At 42.4% G+C, this 22,571-nt stretch overlaps 2 protein-coding genes across 3 annotated transcripts; one reads left to right on the forward strand and one right to left on the reverse strand.

The window, feature by feature from the left end:
* Nucleotides 1-1,563: 1,563 nt before the first annotated feature.
* Nucleotides 1,564-15,989, reverse strand: LOC125561819 (uncharacterized protein K02A2.6-like). Its single transcript, XM_048726294.1, has 3 exons — nt 15,560-15,989; nt 15,209-15,456; nt 1,564-5,523 (listed from the first exon to the last, which is right to left on the reverse strand). Exons 1-3 carry the CDS (start codon nt 15,987-15,989, stop codon nt 1,564-1,566), a joined length of 4,638 nt encoding a protein of 1,545 aa, XP_048582251.1.
* Nucleotides 10,301-22,314, forward strand: LOC116620224. Of its 2 annotated transcripts, none has more exons than XM_032385924.2 (5): nt 10,301-10,382; nt 19,365-19,718; nt 20,268-20,367; nt 21,480-21,731; nt 21,969-22,314. In XM_032385924.2, exons 2-5 carry the CDS (start codon nt 19,380-19,382, stop codon nt 22,121-22,123), a joined length of 846 nt encoding a protein of 281 aa, XP_032241815.2. In that variant the 5' UTR covers nt 10,301-10,382; nt 19,365-19,379; the 3' UTR covers nt 22,124-22,314. The 2 variants fall into 2 exon arrangements, with proteins under 2 accessions (XP_032241815.2, XP_048582079.1); XM_048726122.1 differs by lacking the exon at nt 10,301-10,382 and adding an exon at nt 10,389-10,726.
* Nucleotides 22,315-22,571: the final 257 nt, after the last annotated feature.

A 22,571-nucleotide genomic window follows, 5' to 3' on the forward strand; every position in this document is an offset into this window, starting at 1 on the left:
CAATGCCCGTCGAGTAACAATTGAGGTTCAGGCTCGGGCATTGGCGAGAGATTTGCTGGTAGCAACTCGGCGAGGTCGACAAACTTATTCGACACAATCTGAAGAACCACCTTCGAGGGGATCGGGGAATAACCCTGGGCCCACCACAAACGGCTTGTGTAAAATTGGGACTGTTGATAAGGGACTAGTTGTCGCTGGGGTGGACAAAGTTGACACGAGTGGAGTCATCAGTGGAGTAGACCCGGCCAACGATAAACCAGAGCAAACCGCTGCGAGCGATGTTGAGGAAAACACTTGTAAAGATTCTGGAACCGACCTACCTCCCGGGCAAACCGGCGACGGTGCAACCGAGGTGCTTGCCTGGGGCAGTGAGAAGGAATTTGACGTCGTCCCGGCCGCCGCAACCACTGTTGTGCCTGCGCTAGAGACAGGAGTTTTGTTGTTACATGGTTGGTTGTTAGCGCTAAGTTGTGCCTGAAATGCCTGCTGCAAGGCCATTTGAATCGCTTCAATCACTTCAGAGGCCAGACTAGGTGTTGTTGTTCCGGTAGGATTCATAATTGGCTCTTTTTTGTGAGTGAAAACTATGATCTTTTTGACTGAAAAGCGTGGATCATAGGTTAGCTTCACTCGAAACGCTGCCAGTGCAAGAAAGGCGCGGGGTGGTCCTTCTCCTGACCAGGGGCCGGCATTCGGGCCCCAGGGCGCGCGACCGTGACTCGGTTTAACTTCATCTAAATTTCATTCAGGCACATGAAAATTACTCCACCAGCAAAGTTAGGCTGTGGTGTGTCTATCTGAGGCGTCTACTCACTCGTTCCGCTTGTTCATTGTCGTCGACATTACACTTCTTGAAAATAGATATTTGGCGTAATGAAAATAAGTCGCTCTCCTTCGCTGTCAGTGAGCTCCATTGTTGCAGCGTGCTCACACTAGCTCACACTGTAACTCCGGGTTACGGAAATTTTGCAATTAACTCCACCTTTTGGAATTGAGTCTGTGCATGGATGAGCCCCGCTCTATATAAATGTTAATTTTGATTGTGTACAGTATTGATCTAATGAGCTTGTCAAGTTTGTGCAATCAACCAACAACTCTCCCGGGTATTCTTGCAGGTCAATAATGATCTGAACCTCGTTTTTTTATCCAAAAAAGTCAACTATTATTGAGGTTTGTTTCTTTTTCCCCTGTTTAAATTGTTATTTACTGCCTCCGTCCTCGGTATTTAACCCTTACTTATTCAACTGTAGACTGTGTAAGGGATAAATAAAACATACTTAGTGTAATAAGTTGACTTGAAGGCCTTTTATTCACCTATTTTGTTAACACAGTACAAAACATGGCGGACTACACGAGGAACTCAATCCGGGTGCGCATGTGCGAAAGATATGCTAATTAACCGGAAGTAAAACTATAACATCCCCTTCTCTAAGCTGAAAAGCTGAAAAATTACATGAGTACAAATGTGACTGGTAGTGTCCAATTAGGGGTGTAAAAAAAAACAAAGAACTTTGCAGTACTAATAATAACATAGTTCAATATCTAATGTTTGTGTAGCAAATGCTACAAGTTCAGTCTGTCTGGGGGCTTCACTGTCCGTGTTGATCTGCGTAATGGTGGACCACTTTGGGTAGGTGTGGACTTCGCAGGGGTACCAGGTGTAGACGTCCTTGGCTCTGTTGGGGGTTGGTTGCCGTTAGGTGCTGGTTCTGCTACAGGCTCGTAGTCATCAGTAGCTGAGGTATTATTCAAGCTTAGTTTTTCACCTGTGGGACGAATGTGTCTGCGGTTTCTGGTGAGAGTACTGCCATTGGCCATGTCCACAATGTGCGAGCGTGGGGTTGGCGCAGCGGCTCGAACTATTCCTGGCTCCCATTTGGAGTTGAGGGGGTTGAAGACTCTGACAGCGTCCTGAGGGTAGACAGGCTGTAGACACTTGGAAGTCCTGTCGTAATATGATTTCTGTCGGTCTTGTCTGGCTTGCAGCTTGACATTGGCATCATAGTCAGGTTTGTTCAGTAGTGCATGCCTGGAAGTAGCTGGCAGGTTAGACTGATATATTCTGGAATTTAGCAACTCTGCTGGTGATGGCAGGGTGTGACCCAAAGGGGTTGTTCTCAGGCACAGCATGGCTAGATGTGGGTCTTGTCCTGATTCCTTGCACTTTTGAAGGAGATCCTTGACAGTTTGCACATTTCTCTCTATGAAGCCATTAGCCTCCTTGTAGTATGGGCTTGTAGTTGTATGAATAAATCCATAGGTGCTGCTGAAAACCTTGAATAGAGCAGACGTAAACTGGGTGTCATGTCCTGTGACAAGTTTGTCTGGTATGCCATGTTCCTCAAATATTCCTTTGAGGTGAGCGATGACAGTAGATGATTGGATGTTAGTTAGCTTGCGCACAATTGGGAACTTACTGTAGTAATCAGAGAGTAGTAAGTATGGTGAACCGTTCCAGGAGAACAAGTCAGATGCTAGGGTGTGCCAGGGCCTTGGTGGAACATCATGAGGCATTAGCGGTTCTTTAGTGTTCATGGACTGATTATGCTGACAGGGAGCACAACTCTTGACCATGTTGTCGATGTCGGCATTGATGTTCGCCCAAAAGACTGATCCCTTGGCTCTGAGCTTGCATTTTTCCGCACCCTGGTGTGCATAGTGTAGCTGCTGTAGAACATCTGGTTGCAGGGTCTTTGGAATTACAATTCGGGTACCCTTCAGGACCAATCCATCGGCGACAGTAAGTTCGTCACGATAGTTCCAGTATGGGTGTAGTAACTCAGGGCATTCAGCTCTTTTGTTTGGCCAACCTTGGGCGATGACGGCACAAAGTGAGTGAAGTGTTGTGTCCTTCCTCGTCTCCTCTTGGATCTGCGTTATCCTAGTAGGGCTAGCATTGAGGTGCAAGTGTAGCTCATGTATAGAGACATCAAGTCCAGCGATAGTGTCACCGGGACTTGGGTTAAGTCGTGAGAGGGCGTCGGCCAGGGGTATGTCCTTCCCTGGGACATATCGAATGTCGATGTCGTATTTCTGTATCCGCAGCATCATCCTGGCAATGCGGGGTGGCGCGCTGGCCAGATGCTTTTTGAATATTGCCTCCAGTGGCTTGTGGTCCGTGTGGACCTGGACGTGGCGTCCATAAGCGTAGTAGTGGAATTTCTCGAGACCATGGACGACTGCAAGCATTTCCCTTTCTATGTTGGAGTACCTCCTCTCGGTTTCAGTGAGTAGCTTACTTCTGTACTCCACAGGGCCTTTATCTTGGATGAGTGTCGCGCCGAGGCCACGTTGAGATGCATCCACCTGGATTACGACAGGCTTGGTGCTGTCGAAATACTGCAGCGAGGCTGGCGATGTGATGAGTTTCTTGATGTCATCTACAGCTTTCTGGTGTTCTGGGCACCACTGGAATTGACTACTTTTCCTTGTCAAGTCCCAGAGGACCGCTGCTGTTGAAGCGAGGTTGGGTATGAAACGGCTAAGGTATTGCGTCATACCTAGGAAGACTTGGAGATCTGTGAGGCTCGTTGAAGGATCCATGTTGTTGATGGCTTCAACCTTAGCAGGGTCAAGTTTCAGACCATCTGCACTTAGGGTGTGTCCGAAGAAGACAAGTTCCTTGCTGGCAATTTTGCATTTGTCAGCATTGAATTTCAGACCAGTTTCACGGGCACGCTCCATTACTGCTTTCAGGTTATTGTCATGCTCCTTACGGTTGCGTCCGTAAACAACTATGTCGTCTGTGATGCCTGTCACCCCAGGTAAGTCACCAAAGGTTTCATCGACCTTCTTTTGGAAGATGTCCTGAGCACAAATCAGACCAAAGGGTAGTCGTAGGAATCTGAATCTTCCATGGGGAGAGTTGAATGTTGTATAGAGTGAGCTTTCCTGGTCAAGCTTTATGTTCCAATAACCGCTGCGGGCGTCAACTATGGAGAAGTACTCGGATCCACTTAGCTTTGATAAGACTTCATCAAGAGTGGGTGTACGATGATGTGGACGTTTGATGGCGCAGTTGAGGTCCTTTGGATCAAGGCAGAGTCGTATGGAGCCATTCCGCTTTGTGGAACAGACTAGCGAGTTGACCCAGTCAGTGGGTTCATCAACCTTGGTGATGATTCCTTGCTGTATGAGGGATTCCAACTCCTTGCGCAGAGGCTCCTGAAGTGCTTCAGGGACTCGTCGTGGCGGGTGAACCACAGCGGGTACTGTAGGGTCAAGTGTGATATGGAACTCTCCGCTGAAGCATCCGATGCCTTCGAAGCAGTCAGCATACTGTCTTAGTAGAGCTGCCTTTGCCTCAGGGTCATCCTTGGGTACTTGAGCTGGTCGTATTTCGGCTGGCTCAGCCTGGTCTTTGCTTAGACTGTGGTTAAGGGTTACAAGCTTCATTGCAGTACATGTGGGTAGTCCTAGGATTGTAGGTCCTGTCGTGTTTACAACATGAAATTCATGAGGGCTGGACTGACCGTTATGTAGTAAAGTGAGGTTGCAGGTACCGTAGTGTTGTACTTCATGGCCTCCATATGCTGTTATCCTTGTATCTGATGGGGCTAAGCTGAGGGGCTTGCCGTCTATGTCGCAGAGTGACTCTGGATAGATGTGCTTGTAGTTGCTTAATGGGATCACATTTCCTTCAGCACCAGTGTCAATCTTGCATAACAGTGGTAGTGTCCCGTTACTCGAGTTAACCTGTATGTTGACGAGCGCTTGAGTGATCTGTCGAGACATACTATCAATGGTCAGAGAGTGAAAATATAACTGTGGGGAATCTAGGGGCTCAGGTGCAGTGCTAGCATTCTCATTGCTGAGGGTGTTTATCTGTTGCTTTGATTTGTTCCAGTTTCCCCGCCTGCCTCTTCCCCTCGGGGTGGGACCTTGGGGTTTGGTGGAACGGCAAACCTTGGCCCAGTGGTTTGGTTTCCCACAGTTGCTGCATTTTGTTCCGTTTGCGGGGCACAGGGATTTTTGTGTCACATTATGGCTAGTGCCACAGTTCCCACAAGTTTGTATTTGTTTATTTTCACGTGAGTGTGTCTTGGGATGTGAAGAAGGGCTTTTGTGGGTTGTTGCGTGTACAGGTATAGTGTTTGTGCCTCTAATATCTTGTAACTGAGCCGAAGTGGCTTCCTCAGTCCTGGCTATGTCTATTGCCTTAGCGAGCGTTAGAGTTTTGTCTAACTCGAGGAGTTTAGCCTGGACACGTGGGCGGCGAGACCCGAAAATTAGAGCGTCAATAATGTGTTCGTCTACATTATCATACCTGCATTCGCTGGCTAGCAATCTTACTTTCTTTATAAATGAATCCACTGGTTCATCGTCCCTTTGCTTCAGAGTGCGTAGTTTAAATCGTGCTAAGCGAAAATTGCTCTTGGGGGCGACGTATTCTTCAAACTTCTCCCAGTAAGTTGACAGCTTTTTCTTCTCGTCTGAGGTTAGCGACCACGTAGAAACTAATTCAATTCCTTCTTCTCCCGTCCATATCAACAGATAACTGACCTTTTCTTCCTCCGATTTGGACTTAAGCGGGCCAGAAAAGTACAATTCGACGGTTGCCTTGAACTTTTTTTAGCGCTTGTTGAAGATCGGTTGCATTCCAGTCCATACGAGGGCTAGTGAGTCCAGTGAGTTCGGCCATTTTCCTTGTGTAAACTTGCTAGATTTCTCGTAAAATACCGACCTGGTATGTTTGAGAGTGATTTTCCTTCAGTTTGCTTCTGACACCATGTAATAAGTTGACTTGAAGGCCTTTTATTCACCTATTTTGTTAACACAGTACAAAACATGGCGGACTACACGAGGAACTCAATCCGGGTGCGCATGTGCGAAAGATATGCTAATTAACCGGAAGTAAAACTATAACACTTAGAGACCAAAAAGATTATGCAATTGCTTTCCAGCCGATAAATGTCTTTTTACTGGGATACCTGTGGTAGCCCAGTCATAAAATGCAACTGGGTTTTTTTTGCTCGCGATACCGCCATCTTTGATTTTGAGATTCCAGCTTACAGAGACAGTGCTGAAAAAACGCAAGACTAATTCCAGTACCGCGCGGTTAAACCAGCCTTTTTGTTTTGAAATGGCGGCGTTTTACCGGCGAACTGTCACATTTTGGCGAATGCTAAGAAAACTAGATCAAACCTAAGGCTAAAATTTCATTATCAAACAAATCTGTCATTTTTTGTACAGTATGGTTTTAATTCTGTACAGTAAGTCAAAACAGCGACCGAAGTCAGCCTTTCGTACCTTTACTCGAACGATTTTGTTTGCTTTCGCCAAAACACGAGCATGCGAATACGTTATTCAGCACTCTCGCTCTCAGATCCATGTTATTTGTGAAGTTGAAGGCCAGATTCGCGATTTCATTACTGCATATATTACCATAGTCTCAATCTCTACCATGTAATTGTGCAAAATTATCTCTTTAATACTTTAATAAATTACTCCCCTATACAATAGTATAAAGTAGCTAACGCTAATACTGGGGAGGGCACAGTCAGTTTACAGCCGGCGGAGATGCGGAGGCACCTTTAGTTGCCTGATGGCTGGCAAAGCTGCTGTTTTAAAGGACTCCAGATTACTTAGGTTTACAATATTATCAGGAAGTAAATTCCATGCTCTTATTGTTCTAGGAAAAAAAGAATAATTAAAGGAAAGAATATTCGAGTGCAATTGTTGAAAGCTGAGTGAGTGCCTCCGAGTGGATCGATTTGTCGGAACGACACAGCTAGGGAGAGGACAAGCCACGAGATTATTACAAAATTTATACAGTAATACTATTTGATGGTAAAGTCGCCTTATTTCCAATGTGTCCCTGTTTAGCTGGTTAACCAGTTCAGATGATCTTGCTTGGTAGTTATAATTGTTGCAGACAAAACGAGCAGCGTTCTTCTGAACTTGCTCCAACTGCAAAACATCTGTGTCAGTGTAGGGACTCCAAGATGTTGACGCATACTCAAGTATCGGTCTAACAAGAGGTACGCACGTTCCTTAACTGCAGGGGCACAGGGTTTTAAAGTTCTTCTGATCACACCCAGTGTTCTGCTGGCCTTTGTAGCTATTTTGGCACAGTGAGGGCCCCAGCGCAGTTGCTCGTTACACCGTACTCCTAGGTAATCTTGATCTGATACTTGGGCAAAGGACGTACTTGCTGTATACTGATAACATGACGGTCTCCGCTTCTTGGTGACTGACAACAAGTAACACTTGGTTACATTAAACTCCATCTGCCAAGCTGCTGACCAATCAAGTACATTATCCATATCATCTTGAAGTGCAGTATGGTCATCCATGGAAGTGATTGGGCGGTATATGATGGTGTCATCTGCAAATAGCCTGATTTGAGAATTTGATGCTTTAGAGATATCGTTGATATACAACAAAAACAGGGTCGGTCCCAGTACGGAACGCTGTAGTACTCCTGATGTTACTTGTACTTTATCAGAGTGGGTGCCATTGACTGCCACATACTGGGACCTCTTATTTAGGAAACCAGATATCCAAGCCAATGTTTTTCCCCTCATGCCATAATAAGAGAGCTTTTTCAAAAGCTTTGGGTGTGACACTTTGTCAAAAGGTTTACTGTAGTCTAGGAGCAGAGCATCCACTTGGCCATGATGGTTTAGCACGGTTGCCCAGTCATAAAATGTGAGGATTAGTTGGGTCTCACAAGACAAACCCGCACGAAAGCCATGTTAAATATTGATAATATGTTGTTAGATGATATGTGTTTGTTCAGATGGCTGAGAACAATGTGTTCCATGATCTTGTAACTGATACAGGTAAGAGAGATAGGGCGATAGTTTTCCGGAAGATCTTCAGCTGACTTTTTATGTATTGGGACGACCATCGCATTTAGCCAAATTGCTGGTAAGGTCCCCTCATTGTAGCTTTGGTTGAAAATAAAGCACAGCATCCCGGAAAGTTCCTTTGCCAGATCCCGTAACACACGGGGTGAGATACCATCAGGACCACTGCTCTTGGATACATTTAATCTCAAATCTCAAGCTGGATTGATTTCGCTTTATTTACTCGTGTTTCCATTTGCGACCCGATCAAGACCCGGGACACGCGGCAAGGCTCGAGATTATTAGAATTATCTATTGCCTGCTTTAGACAAATGCAGTTTACTTCAAGACGTAATTAAATGTGCTCTGGACACTCATGAATGGACTCGAGGTATTTACCTTTATTACTTAATCTATTTTGAAGTGGAAGTAATTGGAACTTTTTGATAAAAAAAAGTCTCCTACAAATCGCTATGAATGAGTCTCAAAGAAATAACCTGAGTATCAGGCCCTTCTTTGTTTCCATCGCGCCGGCGAGAAACAAGACAAGGGCCTGATACAAGAACTGTTCAAATCTCATGTTCTCTTGCCGGATTCCGTCATGGCTCCTGATTGGTAAAAATACAAAGGGCACTTGAATGGGACGCGCTGATTGGTTCAGCTATATATATAGTACCCTAACCCGTCGGATGCTCGTTCTCAGAGTAATGGTGATGTGAAAATCCTGTAGTAATTTAGTGTTATGTGGATCTGCAGTCATATACTTAAATCGTAAATCTCCTCAGCTGTCGTTACTAAAATTATTACCCTTGCATATAACAACAATTAATGTAGTTTTGTTTTACATAAATGATGTTTATAATTTGATTTGGGCATTTGATTGTGCCACCCCACGAGTCATTGGAAAATTGACAGCCGACGTATTTTGACAGAGGAGCGGCAGGCGTCGCGTCTAGTATTTGTGTCAGGCGTACTTTTATTTTTCCTCTCCAACTTTTGAAAAATAAAATACCCTGATACTCAGGCTACAAAGAAGTGACTACCTTACATCGCGACACTTAACTGGCTAACCATAAGACAAAGTTTGTTTTCTTACTATAAAATATCTTGATCTCTCTTATTGAATGTCATGATTTTATCATGACATATGTGTAAATTGAGACAAGTTCCAACAGAATATCGAGCAGTTTTCATCAATATTCGTAACAAAAATTGTATTAAGTAACTCTAACTTTTTTAGAAAAAAACATGTCAGTAGCCATGTGTAGTGTAAGATATGTAAAACTATGAAAATTATTTTTGGTATTTTAGTGCTTACTTATTTTTTTTTGGTATTTTGTTCCTTCCTTTAGATAATTTATGTTTTTTTCCAAAATACCTTTTATCCCTCATTGAATGTTATTTTAGTTTTATGGAACATTTTCAATGAAATCTAGAGCATTGAGTTGTCTTTCTAGTGCTGTTAATGATATGTATATGCTATATTTCAAGTCTGGATATTCTATAGCCCTCTCATTTACTTCAAAATAAAAATGTTTAAACAATATGATAGCATAAATAGATATTGCTGTTTACTTTGCACATACATAAATGAAATAATAAATTAAATCTAAATTATATTGTTAATACAATATGGCTCACATTGGGTGTTAAAATAAATTTACCCCTAACACATTCTCATTTTTCCTGAATTTTATTTCGGTGCTACCTCTGCTGCGGGGAAATTATTTGTAAGATTTGTTACACTGCAAGAGATGGGACAATCAGCCCCATCTAATTAAATGGAGCACACCTCAAGTCCACCCCCACCTCAAGAGATGATGCTTTTTACCTTTCTTGCCCCAATCATTGTTGTGATATGGCATTTACAATAAAAGCAAGATTAAAATATATTTTTATTATATCCAAAGGTGGTGGGCAGTAGCTATCTTTCTCATACATGTCACAACACAGGGCCCAAACAAATTGCAGATCTCAGGTATCCCAGTCAACCCTGCGCTCAGGGTCTAGTTAAAATAAGGTTGCGCCCTTGATAATCCATGTTTCGTTAGCCGTATAGCCTATGGGTAACTATATGATAAATATCAGAATCCTGTTTTTTTTAAAAACACGTGTTAGGCACATATACAAGAATACTACAACTTTCATAGCATTGATTTCTTTTTATTTACGCTTTTATAACACTTATTTGATACCCATGAAAAACTGTGGGTTACATCACAGGATCTCTTCGAGTGCAACCTCGTTTGAAATACGAGTATAACCACAGGTAGCCCAGGCAATGGTTGCTTGTCGTAGCAAGCAACCATTGCCTGGGCTACCTGTGGTATAACATCGAATAGAAGTTCATGAGCGAAAAACCCCTATTTCCCCGTAGCTACATCACCTGCTTAGAGCTTAACAAAGCCAGTATTCGGTTATAAGATAACAGAGTTATCATCCATCCATTGACGTCATACCTGACAGAGTCAAGTGACATTTGGTTATTGTAAAAGCTTTTTCGTTTATATAATTTAGCAATTGGATAAAGGTAGCTTAGACTGACTGTTCATAAAGTAAATTGAAATACCCGCGCTATATGAGTTGAAAAAGGTAAGTTCAAACGGAAAGTAATCGCAAATGGTATAGGGTGTTCAGCAATGACAAAAAACAGTTTTTTGACAGGGAGCGTTCGAAAGGGCGAAGAACAAACGGTTTTCGCTTCCTTCCTTATCAAGGAACAATCGGTTTCTCAACTCAAGGAAAACTTTACGCTGTCACAAATAGCGCAGACACTATGTTCACAATAATCAATTCATTTCAGCGCTTTAAAGTGCTGGCAGTGTTAATTGAGTATCATTGGTTGAAAGAGAGCAAAAAGAAGATAAATGTTATAAAGTGTTTGGTGAGGGGACGACGCTATGCTTTGGGGTTAGCAAGAGGTTATTGCATACAGGGTAAGATGTGGTTTGTAAAACATAATTTGTAGATTTATGGTAATAGCATATCAAGTCTTTGGTACATTGGTACAAAAATATTTCTGATAAAATCGGAGAAAAATAGTATATGTAGAAAAGGCACAACAAAACAATTGCAAAACCCCCTCTACCGAGGGTTTTGGCTACTTTACGCCATAACATTCTCAAGGTATGAGTATTGAAGATATATAATATAATACTATATTAGTATACTTTCATTTTTGAGCCCTCTAAAATCTTTTTATTCTAGAGTTCAAATCAAAGTTGAATGATAATTGTGATATGGACTTTGTTGTTCTAATAAAACAAATATTGTGTTTAATTCCCCGGAAAAATGATAGCGCATCGGTTTGAGGTGTTTGTCAGAATCAGAATTGAAATCAATTGTAACGACGGGGACCTTAACAGTGGAAAGTCGAAAAAAGGAAATAGAAGATAATCTTGAGTTGGGGATTGAGAAATATTCGCTGATAATTACAGCTTTGTGGTAAAGAAAACGTTTCTCGCATCGGTAAGTTCTGACAGATTTGGAATAAACGAATAGCAAGGCAGTAGCAAAAACATTATTCTTATGGGGGCAAGCCTCAAATATTTCTAATTTACTTTGGGGCCAGACGCTACTTTTTTTATGTATTTTGCAAAATTCCTGCTCTTTTAAGGATACAGCTACCCTCCCTTGCTCCCGTGCTAGCTACAGCCCTGAATAGGCAATTCAAAATGGATTTCGTACGATGATGTTCGATGGTGATACTTTTCATATTTATCAGGATTAGGCAACAGAATATGATTAGTAGGAAGGCAGCGGGCGCGTACCCAGGATTGGCCGAGGGGCGGGGTGCGCATGCGCAGTCAAGGGCATCGTGTGGAAAAAACACAGTATTATTTGAGGATTGACCCAGTTTTTGGCCGCAAAAGGGAGGGGGGGGGGTGCGGCCACCCTGCGCACTCCCCTGGGTACGGCCCTGAACAGGGTGTGTACACATAGGGCTGATGCATAGGATGCGCGCGCAACGCATCTTAGCCGCCAAAAAGTGGGCCATTTCTTCTTGAGCGCTCGTCAAAGACTACCCTTTTCCCCATATCAAACTTATATTGCAATATGTAATGAACATTTAGCTTTTGCTAGTGCCCAGGTACACTCGTATGATATTTTACAACTGCGCATGAGCTAAAGTATCACATTTCGCCGGAGTTTAGTCAACATCATGGAGCCATTGCGGTAGTTAGGCCAAAGAATAATTCGACTGAGATTATATTCTAGGTTTTCGATGAAAGAATACCTAGAATTATTAAAGTAAGCAGTGTATTGGTCGAGAACTATATCCTGCGATTATCAACGATGTAGACAAAACCCGAAACAGAGTGACACTTTGTGGGATATAGTTCTGCTGGATGATCGGAGGACACGCAGCAAAGACCGACCAGGGTTCCACCATTTATAGTCCAACGATATTCCTTCAGGCTCTTCTCTGTCGAAAGAAAATGCGCTACTTATGGGGAGCTATACCAGAAAATTATTATTTATCTAGGACTAAAAGATGGTGGCAATGATATTTTATATCGCCTTTTATTCGTGAGGAAATACTTTGAGAAAAAAATACAAGCGCGCAAAACTTTGCAACCCATTACCTATCTCAACGAAAATATAAGTATTAGGTACGAAATTGAGTGAAAACAATAATAAATTTCAAATTTGTCGAGTAATTGTATCGATCTTTTAACATTGAGAAGCAAAAGGTCTAATTCTGGTGTGTTTGTTTATCACCATGTAGCCTGCTGTTTATGAGATGCCAACTCCAAACTTTCAGTCCCGAAAACCCAATCCCAATTTCTCGATAATCAAAGTTATTCTCATTGATTTTTAAAGCTTAGATAATGGTCTTTCTAGAATCGATGGTAACACGTGCATCATTGTAAAAGAATTGAGTGGAAAAAAACAAAATCTTCTCGGTGTTTTGATTACTGACATTGAATCTACTGTAAATTAGATGCCAAATCGAAACTTTCAGTCCCGGAATGGACGCCAATCTAAGACAGAGTAAGAAACCAAAGAAAAACAAGTTTTATTTTCTTTACCTTTTTAGTAGTATAACACTGACAACAAGGACCCTATTTTTTCAGACCCGGGTTACGACGTAAATATAAGAACCTACTAGACTCAAAACGTTTTTTACCACTGGTGACAACCACTGGTGACAACCACTGGTGACAACCACTGGTGACAACCACTGGTGACAACCACTGGTGACAACTACTGGTGACTACCACTCGTGACAACCACTCGTGACAACCACTCGTGACAACCACTCGTGACAACCACTCGTGACAACCACTGGTGGCAACCACTGGTGACAACCACTGGTGACAACCACTCGTGAAACCACTCGTGACAACCACTCGTGACAACCACTCGTGACAACCACTGGTAAGAAAACCACTGGTGACAACCACTGGTGACAACCACTCGTGACAACCACTTGTGACAACCACTGGTGACAACCACTCGTGACAACCACTCGTGACAACCACTCGTGACAACCACTGGTGACAACCCCTCATGACAACCACTCGTGACAACCACTGGTGACAACCACTCGTGACAACCACTCGTGACAACCACATATGTGACAAACACATGTGACAACCACTCGTGACAACCACTGGTGACAACCACTGGTGACAACCACTCGTGACAACCACTCGTGACAACCACTCGTGACAACCACTCGTGACAACCACTCGTGACAAAACCACTGGTGACTACCACTGGTGACTACCACTCGTGACAACCACTCGTGACAACCACTCGTGACAAAACCTCTCGTTTGACAGCTACTATTTGAAGACCGTTCGTGACAATAATTTTCTTCCATTACACATAGGCTTTTTCTCAATCGCTTATTAGATACAAACGTACAATTTAACTCAATACTTTAGCAATATAAAAAATAGCGTAATTATTAATTTGCTTCATTGTTTAACAATTATAAGTTTGTTGTCGGCATTTATCAGCAGCTTAGATTTTTTTAAGAAGGAAAGAAATGTCATACCATAAACATAAAAAGTATTTGTGTAATGAAATCCTTAGATCAAATTACGCAACTTCGTGTTAGATTCTATATTCTGAGAAACATGAAAGTAAATATTCATTTTATACTATTTCATTCCGGTTACCTAAGTCACTTGGTAACGAGGTTTGAGACCTCGAGGGGAAATAAAAAATACTTAAAAATAGTAATGTTTTTTTTTGTAAAAAAAAAAAAAAAAACTAAAACTCGCTGTTTAGTATCGCGGTGTTATTTACATACATTTAAGGCGCCTGTCAGGGAATGCGGCGCTTATTCATTCATACTAAGATGGGGAGGGGTGCTAGAAAATTTATTTCTAATGAGGCTGTCAATACATACTACAGTGTATTGCCCCAATTACGGAAAGTTTTTGCATTTAGCACCATAACTTTATAGGAATAAATAGAACACTTTTGATATTTTGCCAGTAACAAGATTAGACGTTAACCTAAAAAAATACTTATAATATATATACATATTTTTTTCAAGTTTAGGGCGCCGTGCTCGAAAAGCATGTGTCACTGATTTGCCCTAATCCCGGTCTTGGTAGATCTTTCATCCACGTTAATTACATTGAGACGCTTTATTTTCCTGGAAGAAATTAATTAAAAATTGGCTTTTATTCGATAGCAATTGATCCTAATCAAACCAAACTCATACAGATGAAGGGTCTTAGTAAGATCTTTCATCCACACTAATTAAATTGAGATCGCACAAATTTCCAGAAAGAAATTAACAGAATACCACTAATTGATCCGAATAAAACCAAACTCATACAGATGAAGGGTCTTAGTAAGGTCTCTCATCCCTGTTAATTACATTGAGATCGCACCATTTTCCAGGAAATAATAAACAGAATACCACTCGTAACAATTAGCTTTTATTCGATAGCAATTGATCCGAATCAAACCAAACTCATACAGATAAAGGGTCTTAGTAAGATCTTTCATCCACACTAATTACATTGAGATCGCACCAATTTCCAGGAAGAAATTAACAGAATACCACTCGTGACAATTGGCTTTAATTCGATAGGAATTAATCCGAATCAAACCAAATTCATTTCAGATAAAGGAACTTTATGGTCTTGCCCATTTACCGCCATGACAGGTTATTTACGGAGAGGGGAGGGATGGCATGTGTCGGACAAGGTAACTGACCTCTTATAGTCTAGTTACGAATGTAGTACGAAAAATTGCTTTTAAGCACTGAAGAAAAGATATGAACAACGCTTCTAACAAGACCCTCTTCTAGACAAGGTTTTTTTTATTGATTTCTTATTCGGAACTTTCAACGGAAATCGGAACGCTAAACCTACGAAGGCTAAAACTACGAACGCTTGCATGTGTTACCTCTGACAAGACGCGCTTTTAAAACAAGGGTTTTTTGTTACTAATCCGATAGCAGATAGATCTGCTTGCATATGCAACAGGACGCATTTCTCCGGATGGCTGCTTCTGCATGAGTACTGCCCCCAATCGAAAGCTGCGGAAACTACAGTCTCTTTCTCGGGGCTATACAGTGCAAGCACTCTCTCTGAAGCCATTTCTTCTTTCAAGTCATCGAAGGCATTATCTTGCGCCTTGCCCCAAACCCATGCGCTATTCTTCTTAAGCAGGTCGCGAAGTGGTTGCGTCCTCTCTGCCAGATTGGGACAGAACTTCATTAGTTGGTTCATCATCCCGAGAAATCGTCTCAGGCTAGGGATGTCCCTAGGTACATCCATGTCGACGATAGCTTTCACCTTGGCGGGATTTTTCTTGATCCCCCTCGTTATCGATTACCTGTCCAAGGTACTCAATCTTCTTCTCTGAGAACTTACACTTGTCTGGGTTCAGTGTCATGCCGATTTCCGTGATGCGGTGAAGGACGGCAGCCAGCATCTTATCGTGCTCCGCTTGGTCTTTTCCAACGACCAGGATGTAGTCCATATGACATAGTGTGCCTTCTAGTCCAGCCAGCTCCTGGTCCATTTTCTTCTGAAAGTATTCCGGTGCAGAGGAGATTCCGTATGGCAGACGGCGAAACATATACCGCCCAAAAGGAGTGATAAAGGTAGTAAGCTTAGCGCTTTCCTCGCTTAAGGGAACTTGGTGGAAGCCTGAGTTAGCGTCAAGTTTGGAGTAGATCGATCCTTTGGCTATGTTTCCGAGAGTCTCTTCCACTTTAGGCATTTGGTATACTTCTCTTCAGACTTCTTTGTTGAGCTTTGTGAGGTCGACGCATATTCGCACGGTTCCATTTGGCTTTGGTACCACTACTATCGGTGCGCACCAGTCCGTGGGCTCGTCTACTGGTTCTATCACGCCGTGCTCCACCATCCGGTTTATCTCTTGCTCCACTTTCTTTTGCAGTGGGAGCGGTACTCGTCGAGGGGTTGTCAAACAAAATGACTTAGCTCCTTCCTTAAGACGGATCGTGTACTCTCCGCTTAGTTTACCTAGACCATTGAAGAGGTGTGGATTCTTGCGAACTATGGTTTCGTTGTTGATGAATGGTTCTTCATTTTGCTGGTTGGCGCTGCAATCGATAGCCCTGACACTGTAGGTATTGGGGATTTCGTGTATTAACCCTAGCTTGCGGATAGCTGGGATCCCTACAAGCAGTTTTGTTGCACCTCTCACTACGTAGACACATTCTTCGATGCATGCTTCCCCGAGCTGTAGGTTCATGATTGTTTGTCCAACAGTTTCTAGTGGTGTATCCCCTGCGCCTATCAGCTTTCTGTCTGACGGCGAGAGTTTCCCATACACCTCTCTGTACACGGTTTCCGGCATCACAGAGACCTGGGCTCCGGTATCAATACACCACGTTAGCTCGCGTTTCTCTACTCTCAGCTTCACATGCCATCCAGGATCGCGAATATAATCGGTAGATATCTCAGGCATTAATGCTTCGGCCTCACTGACTTGATCTTCGGAAGACGTGATGTTGACGTTTTTATCTTGATCCGGTAATGTATTATCTGTTTGAGGGACTGCCAAAACCCGTCCCACGAATGTCGGGTTATGCTCTAAAACCTCACCCTCATGTGCATCTTCTACTTGACTTACTCTTGTATTCGGTTTGCTTCTACATACAGCAGCGAAGTGCCCAACTTTGGTGCATTTATCACAACGCACGTTAGCTGCTGGACAGTTGATTTTGCCTCGAGGATGGTCTCTGCCACAGTATCCGCATCTATCAAGTGGCTGTCTCCGTTGACTTTTTGTCTCGGACCGCTGTGCATACTGGGGTGCTGTTTTTCCAGGTGCTCTCAATCCTACTCTCTCGATTGTTGCTGTCTTTGATTCTTGTAGTTCCCGACTAGATGCTTCTTTCATCGAGAGGATTGTTATTGTTTTATCGAGTGAAAGCCCTGCCCCTTCGTCGTACAACTTCAATTTAGACCTATCATCTACACAGGAAAAGGTAAGCATTTTCCCTTATAGCTTGCTCGAGGAATTCGGGTGGGAATTTACATTCTGCAGCCCTTTCTCTTACAGTGACTACCCAGGAGTCAAAACTCTGATTTGGTTCTCGTTGGAGCTGGCACCAGAACTTCTCGCGGAGCATTAACTGTGGGTCTCGTTTAGTAAAATATTGGTCAAACTTCTCTATCACCGTCTTGTAATTATCCGGGTTTTCGCCCGGTATAGGGTCTCCACCATCTGGGTTTGGTTGATCAGGGCGAAATACAAAGTTACTATATATTTCTAGGCATTTGTCTCCAATATGATTGAGCAGTAAACCCACCTTGACTTCGTCAGGCTTCGTGGAGGTGGCAGTGGCCGTCAAATAAATTTCGAATTTTTGCTTCCACTTTTTCCAAGCAAACGCTGGGTTTCCGCTTGAAATTTCCAATACTTCGGGTGGTTTCACGAATGGCGTGCTGCTTGCCATCTTCTGGCACCATGTAGTAAGACGTTTATTGTGTCTAAGATACTCTAAGGTGCTACCATACAAACGTAGTCCGATCGCTCTAGGAGGCCGCCATCTTACTTCGACCCAGTCCCTCTAGTCCCTCTGCTACTACAGGTAGCCCAATACTACACCTATAACTAAGCGAAATATACTGGTTCCGCCGGTTCCTCTTTTTAGTAATGCCGACATTCACGTGCTCTGCTGCTAAACGGAGCTGTGCACATGAGACTCCATCTGCTACAAAAGGTCAAATTAATTACTCAATGTAATTAATGTCGATGAAAGATCTCACTAAGACCCTTTATCTGTATGAGTTTGGTTTGATTCGGATCAATTGCTATCGAATTAAAGCCAATTGTCACGAGTGGTATTCTGTTTATTATTTCCTGGAAAATGGTGCGATCTCAATGTAATTAACAGGGATGAGAGACCTTACTCAGACCCTTCATCTGTATGAGTTTGGTTTGATTCGGATCAATTGCTATCAAATTTAGCGCCAATTGTCACGATTGGTATTCTGTTAATTATTTCCTGGAAAATGGTGCGATCTCAATGTAATTGTTGTGGATGAAAGATCTTACTAAGACCCTTCATCTGTATGAGTTTGGTTTGATTCGGATCAATTGCTATTGAATAAAAGCCAATTGTCACGATTGGTATTTTGTTAATTATTTCCTGGAAAATGGTGCGATCTCAATGTAATTAACACGGATGAGAGACCTTACTAAGACCCTTCATCTGTATGAGTTTGGTTTGATTCGGATCAATTGCTATCAAATGTAGCGCCAATTGTCACGAGTGGTATTCTGTTAATTATTTCCTGGAAAATGGTGCGATCTCAATGTAATTAATGTGAATGAAAGATCTTACTAAGACCCTTCATCTGCATGAGTTTGGTTTGATTCGAATCAATTGCTATTGAATTAAAGCCAATTGTCACGAGTGATATTCTGTTTATTTCTTCCTGGAAATTCGGTCCTATCTCCATCTAATTAACGTGGATGAAAGATCTTACTAAGAACCTCCATCTATATGAGTTTGGTTTGATTCGAATCAATTGCTTTTGAATAAAAGCCAATTGCTATGAGTGGTATTCTGTTAATTTCTTTTCTGGAAACTGTTGCTATCTCAATGTAGTAAACGTGAAGGAAAGATCTTACCAAGACCCGAACAATATCTCTATTACACTTCGAATTTTTGATCAAGCGTTGAGTTAAATTGCACGTATTTTTCTTTCTTTTTAATGGCCTCTTATAGCCAAATTTATTGTTGCGCGACCTCCCAGAATCCATAATTAGCGCGTTAGTCAACCAAACCAAACCGTCAAAACCAGACAAACCGCCCCCAAAGCTTTTGTCTGACTACGCGCTATTCCCAAACGAGATAAGAATTTTGGATTCGCCGTGGTCGCGCAACAACAAATTTGGCTATAACTTATTAACGTTAATTATTGTTACGAAAAGTTTTCAAGACGCTTGTGTTCTTCACGAGTGGTTGTCACCAGTGGTTTTGTCACGAGTGGTTGTCACGAGTGGTTGTCACCAGTGGTTTTGTCACCAGTGGTTGTCACGAGTGGTTGTCACCAGTGGTAAAAAACGTTTTGATCCCTGCTCATAAGAACAGCTAATGATATTATCCGCTTTCAGGAATCTTAACAAACAATGCACCACGGATATCTCGCCATCAGCTGGATTTTAGCATCCACTGTCCAGTTCACCACAGGCTCAGGCGATGGCCTTCTGGTGAGCGACTGCGGAAACAAGCGAAGCGGTGTGACACACAGGGTACCCAACCACACTTTAGCGGCGCCTGTCTTGTTTGTGAAGACAGTAGACTCCGAGATGGAGTGCCTCATAGCGTGTGTGCGAACGAGCGGCTGCCTGTCCTTTGACGTGGAGGTCTGCACAGGCGGTCAGCGGTGTTATTTGTATAACACTGATAAGTATCGTGAACCCGACAAGTTGGCGCGGAGAGCTGGGACCGACCATTTTTTCTTTGAGGTATGGGAGCATCCGTGTTGACGATCAACTATTCGATGAATCAGCAGCAAAGCGTTTGTACTTTCCATACCATTCCCAAAAAGTGGTTGTATTATATACAACCTATAAACTGATCGAAAATCGCGAGAGCCCTTTGTCGATAAATACAGACAAATAAAGGGGGGGGGGGGGGGGGGTGGGGATGGGCTATTCGACGCTTGTTCTCGGCTACATATAACAGGCTTCACCAGAAACTGTTTTTAACATTAAAGCTCCTTAAAGTGGCAATCCCAACAGTTTACTTTCGTCGGGCCGAAGGAAACCTCAACTGATAAAAGACAAAAGAATCTATTAGAATCTGCTTTACATATTTAACAGGCCATCCGCTTTGAATTATCAGTCACATGCTCGAAGAAGCTTTCAAAAGGCACATTACTTTTATAATTTTGAAATATTTTCGCGCTTTCCGTTGAAAGTCATCGAAATTGTTACGTGATTGACCGGAAGTAAGCTGATGACGTTGCCACTTTAAGTGAGTGCTTTAGACTTGAAAGTCGTCATCTTTTCCAGAACTCGTGCACTTCAAACTCGTGTTGCCATGGCTACACCTGCATCCCAAGATATCACAATCAATCGTTCAGTTGCGAGTCAGCGCCGAACAGCACAAAACGTACGTGTCTCCTTAGATAAGCTATGAGACCTGAAAAAACCCTAAAGGTTACTTCACACACGCGCTACTTCGAGTAAGCTGCTTCCACCTATTTCAAATTAGGTTGCACACAGAGAATCCATGTCGTAATGCAAGGGTATCTTCGTGAGTATCAAATAAATAAACAAATGAGCGTAAATAAAATCAAATACAGGTTATGAAAATTATAGACCCTATCGGCTAAGGGTGTTTACGTCTTGTTACCACCCAATTCACTTTCAATTAACTTTTGTTTGTTTTCACTACATTCGTGCAATCGGTCGAGTGAGGAAAATTTTACAATTGTAACCACCCAAAGGAATCATCACATGATCTGAATTGGGTGGCAACAAGATGTAAACACCGTTAGCCGATAGGGTCTATTGATAGTTATTTACTGTGCCTGTAAATATAATCACGACTTTCAAAGACCTGGTTTCATCCATTAAGACGACGTACCCATAAGCACTATAAGCCATTGCGGGCTGCGACATACGGATTCTCGAATGCAACCTTACATGAAATATTTGTGTATTCATACCAATACACCTAGGGTAAAGGTGGTACACTGAGAGGTAGTGTATAAATAAATTTGGGATGCTTATCACTCTCTTTGCAGCTGTGGATTACGAGAGTGCGTTACAAATTGGCCGAGCCAAAGACATTCGAATTGGCGTAGCCACAGAACACACCTAAGATCGGAATTGGTGGGGGGGGGGGGGAGGTTCTGGAGGGGGGGCTGGTTGTGGATGGGTCGTGGGTACTGTAGCGAAGATCAATTTTCAAATACATAATGTGTATTCTTCCGACCATTTTAACTCTTGAGGGGTGGGTCCCTTTTATTTTTCAAAAATCATGCATGTCCTTTGGGTGTCAGAAAAATTCCCTACTACTACTGGTACAAAGAAAAGAGCCCCATTACATGATATGAAAAACATCTTACACATATATGAAAACATATGCTCAACTGAGAAGCTTTTCTCAAAAATTAAATAGTAGACCAATAAGGAGGAATAGGTTCCCAGGGACACAGGCTTCCCAAAGAAATGATTGTGTTGATTGAATGTCACATGAATGTTGTTTTCCGACTCCAGATTTTGGTCTTCGTGTTTTTATGATATCGGACTCCAAAAAGTACTGGTCCGTCGACACCAGTAAAAATCTGGATGGTGCTGAAGTCAAGCTCTCGGAGGCCAATGGCTCGCAGTTCGTTATCCACGTGCAAGAAGGACATGACGGCGTTGGTCAGGTCTCATTTGAAATGATGGAGAACCCGGGGTATTACGTCACACACAACGATGACACTAGTACACCACTCCTTTTAAAGCATTGCCAATCATTCGAAGGTAAACCTTGCGGTGGTTGCTAGTGAAAATGAAAGTAATGTTGGTGCATGATTATGACGTATTTAAATACAAGCTTCAAAAGTCATTGCGTGATCATGCTAACAAGGGGGTGCATTTCATAATTAAAATAAATTGTTACCATACAAACGCCTTAATGTGCAACGATGACAATAGCGATGATGATGATGACGATGTTAGTGATGATACGCACACGAGAATAATATTTGCTTTTTATAGGCCGAAAAGAGATATTCCACATGAAGCATTCAAGATCGAACAACACCGTGTTATTTACTCTTCAAAACCCTGAGCAAAACACTATACTACAAGAATTTTACAATGTTTACCTGGCATTCGAGGAAACCAATGGTTCCCTTTTTGGTTGGGAATGACTTACGATGCAACCCATGGTATAGTTCCTAATCAAGAGACTATTAAAACTACTTTGCTTTTAAGGAAACCAATCACTCCAGAGTGGGAAAGATTCAAAGATACAGTGTAAGTATTTGCGTAAAACTACAAATAAGGCGAGCAGGGGATGAATAAAGACAAAAACATCGACAAATAAATAAATAATATGAAATCAAAATGCGATTTAATTATATACAACTAAATCATCATAAAGTAATCTTTTTCAAAGTTTATTCAGACTCTCTTGCTTGATATGCTTGGCTGAATGTTCAGCACTTTCTCAACAACATCAACAGATTGAGTTGGATCTTCTCGATCAACTACAAGTTTTAAGAATCGATCCTCGCGTCCTTGTGAAGGAATCGACTTGCACTAGCAAAACCATGTGACATTTTACGAAACAACGTGACAATTTCGCGCTTGTGCTTC

This window comes from Nematostella vectensis, chromosome 4 (genome assembly GCF_932526225.1).
Source record: "Nematostella vectensis chromosome 4, jaNemVect1.1, whole genome shotgun sequence".
Classification (NCBI taxonomy): domain Eukaryota; kingdom Metazoa; phylum Cnidaria; class Anthozoa; order Actiniaria; family Edwardsiidae; genus Nematostella; species Nematostella vectensis.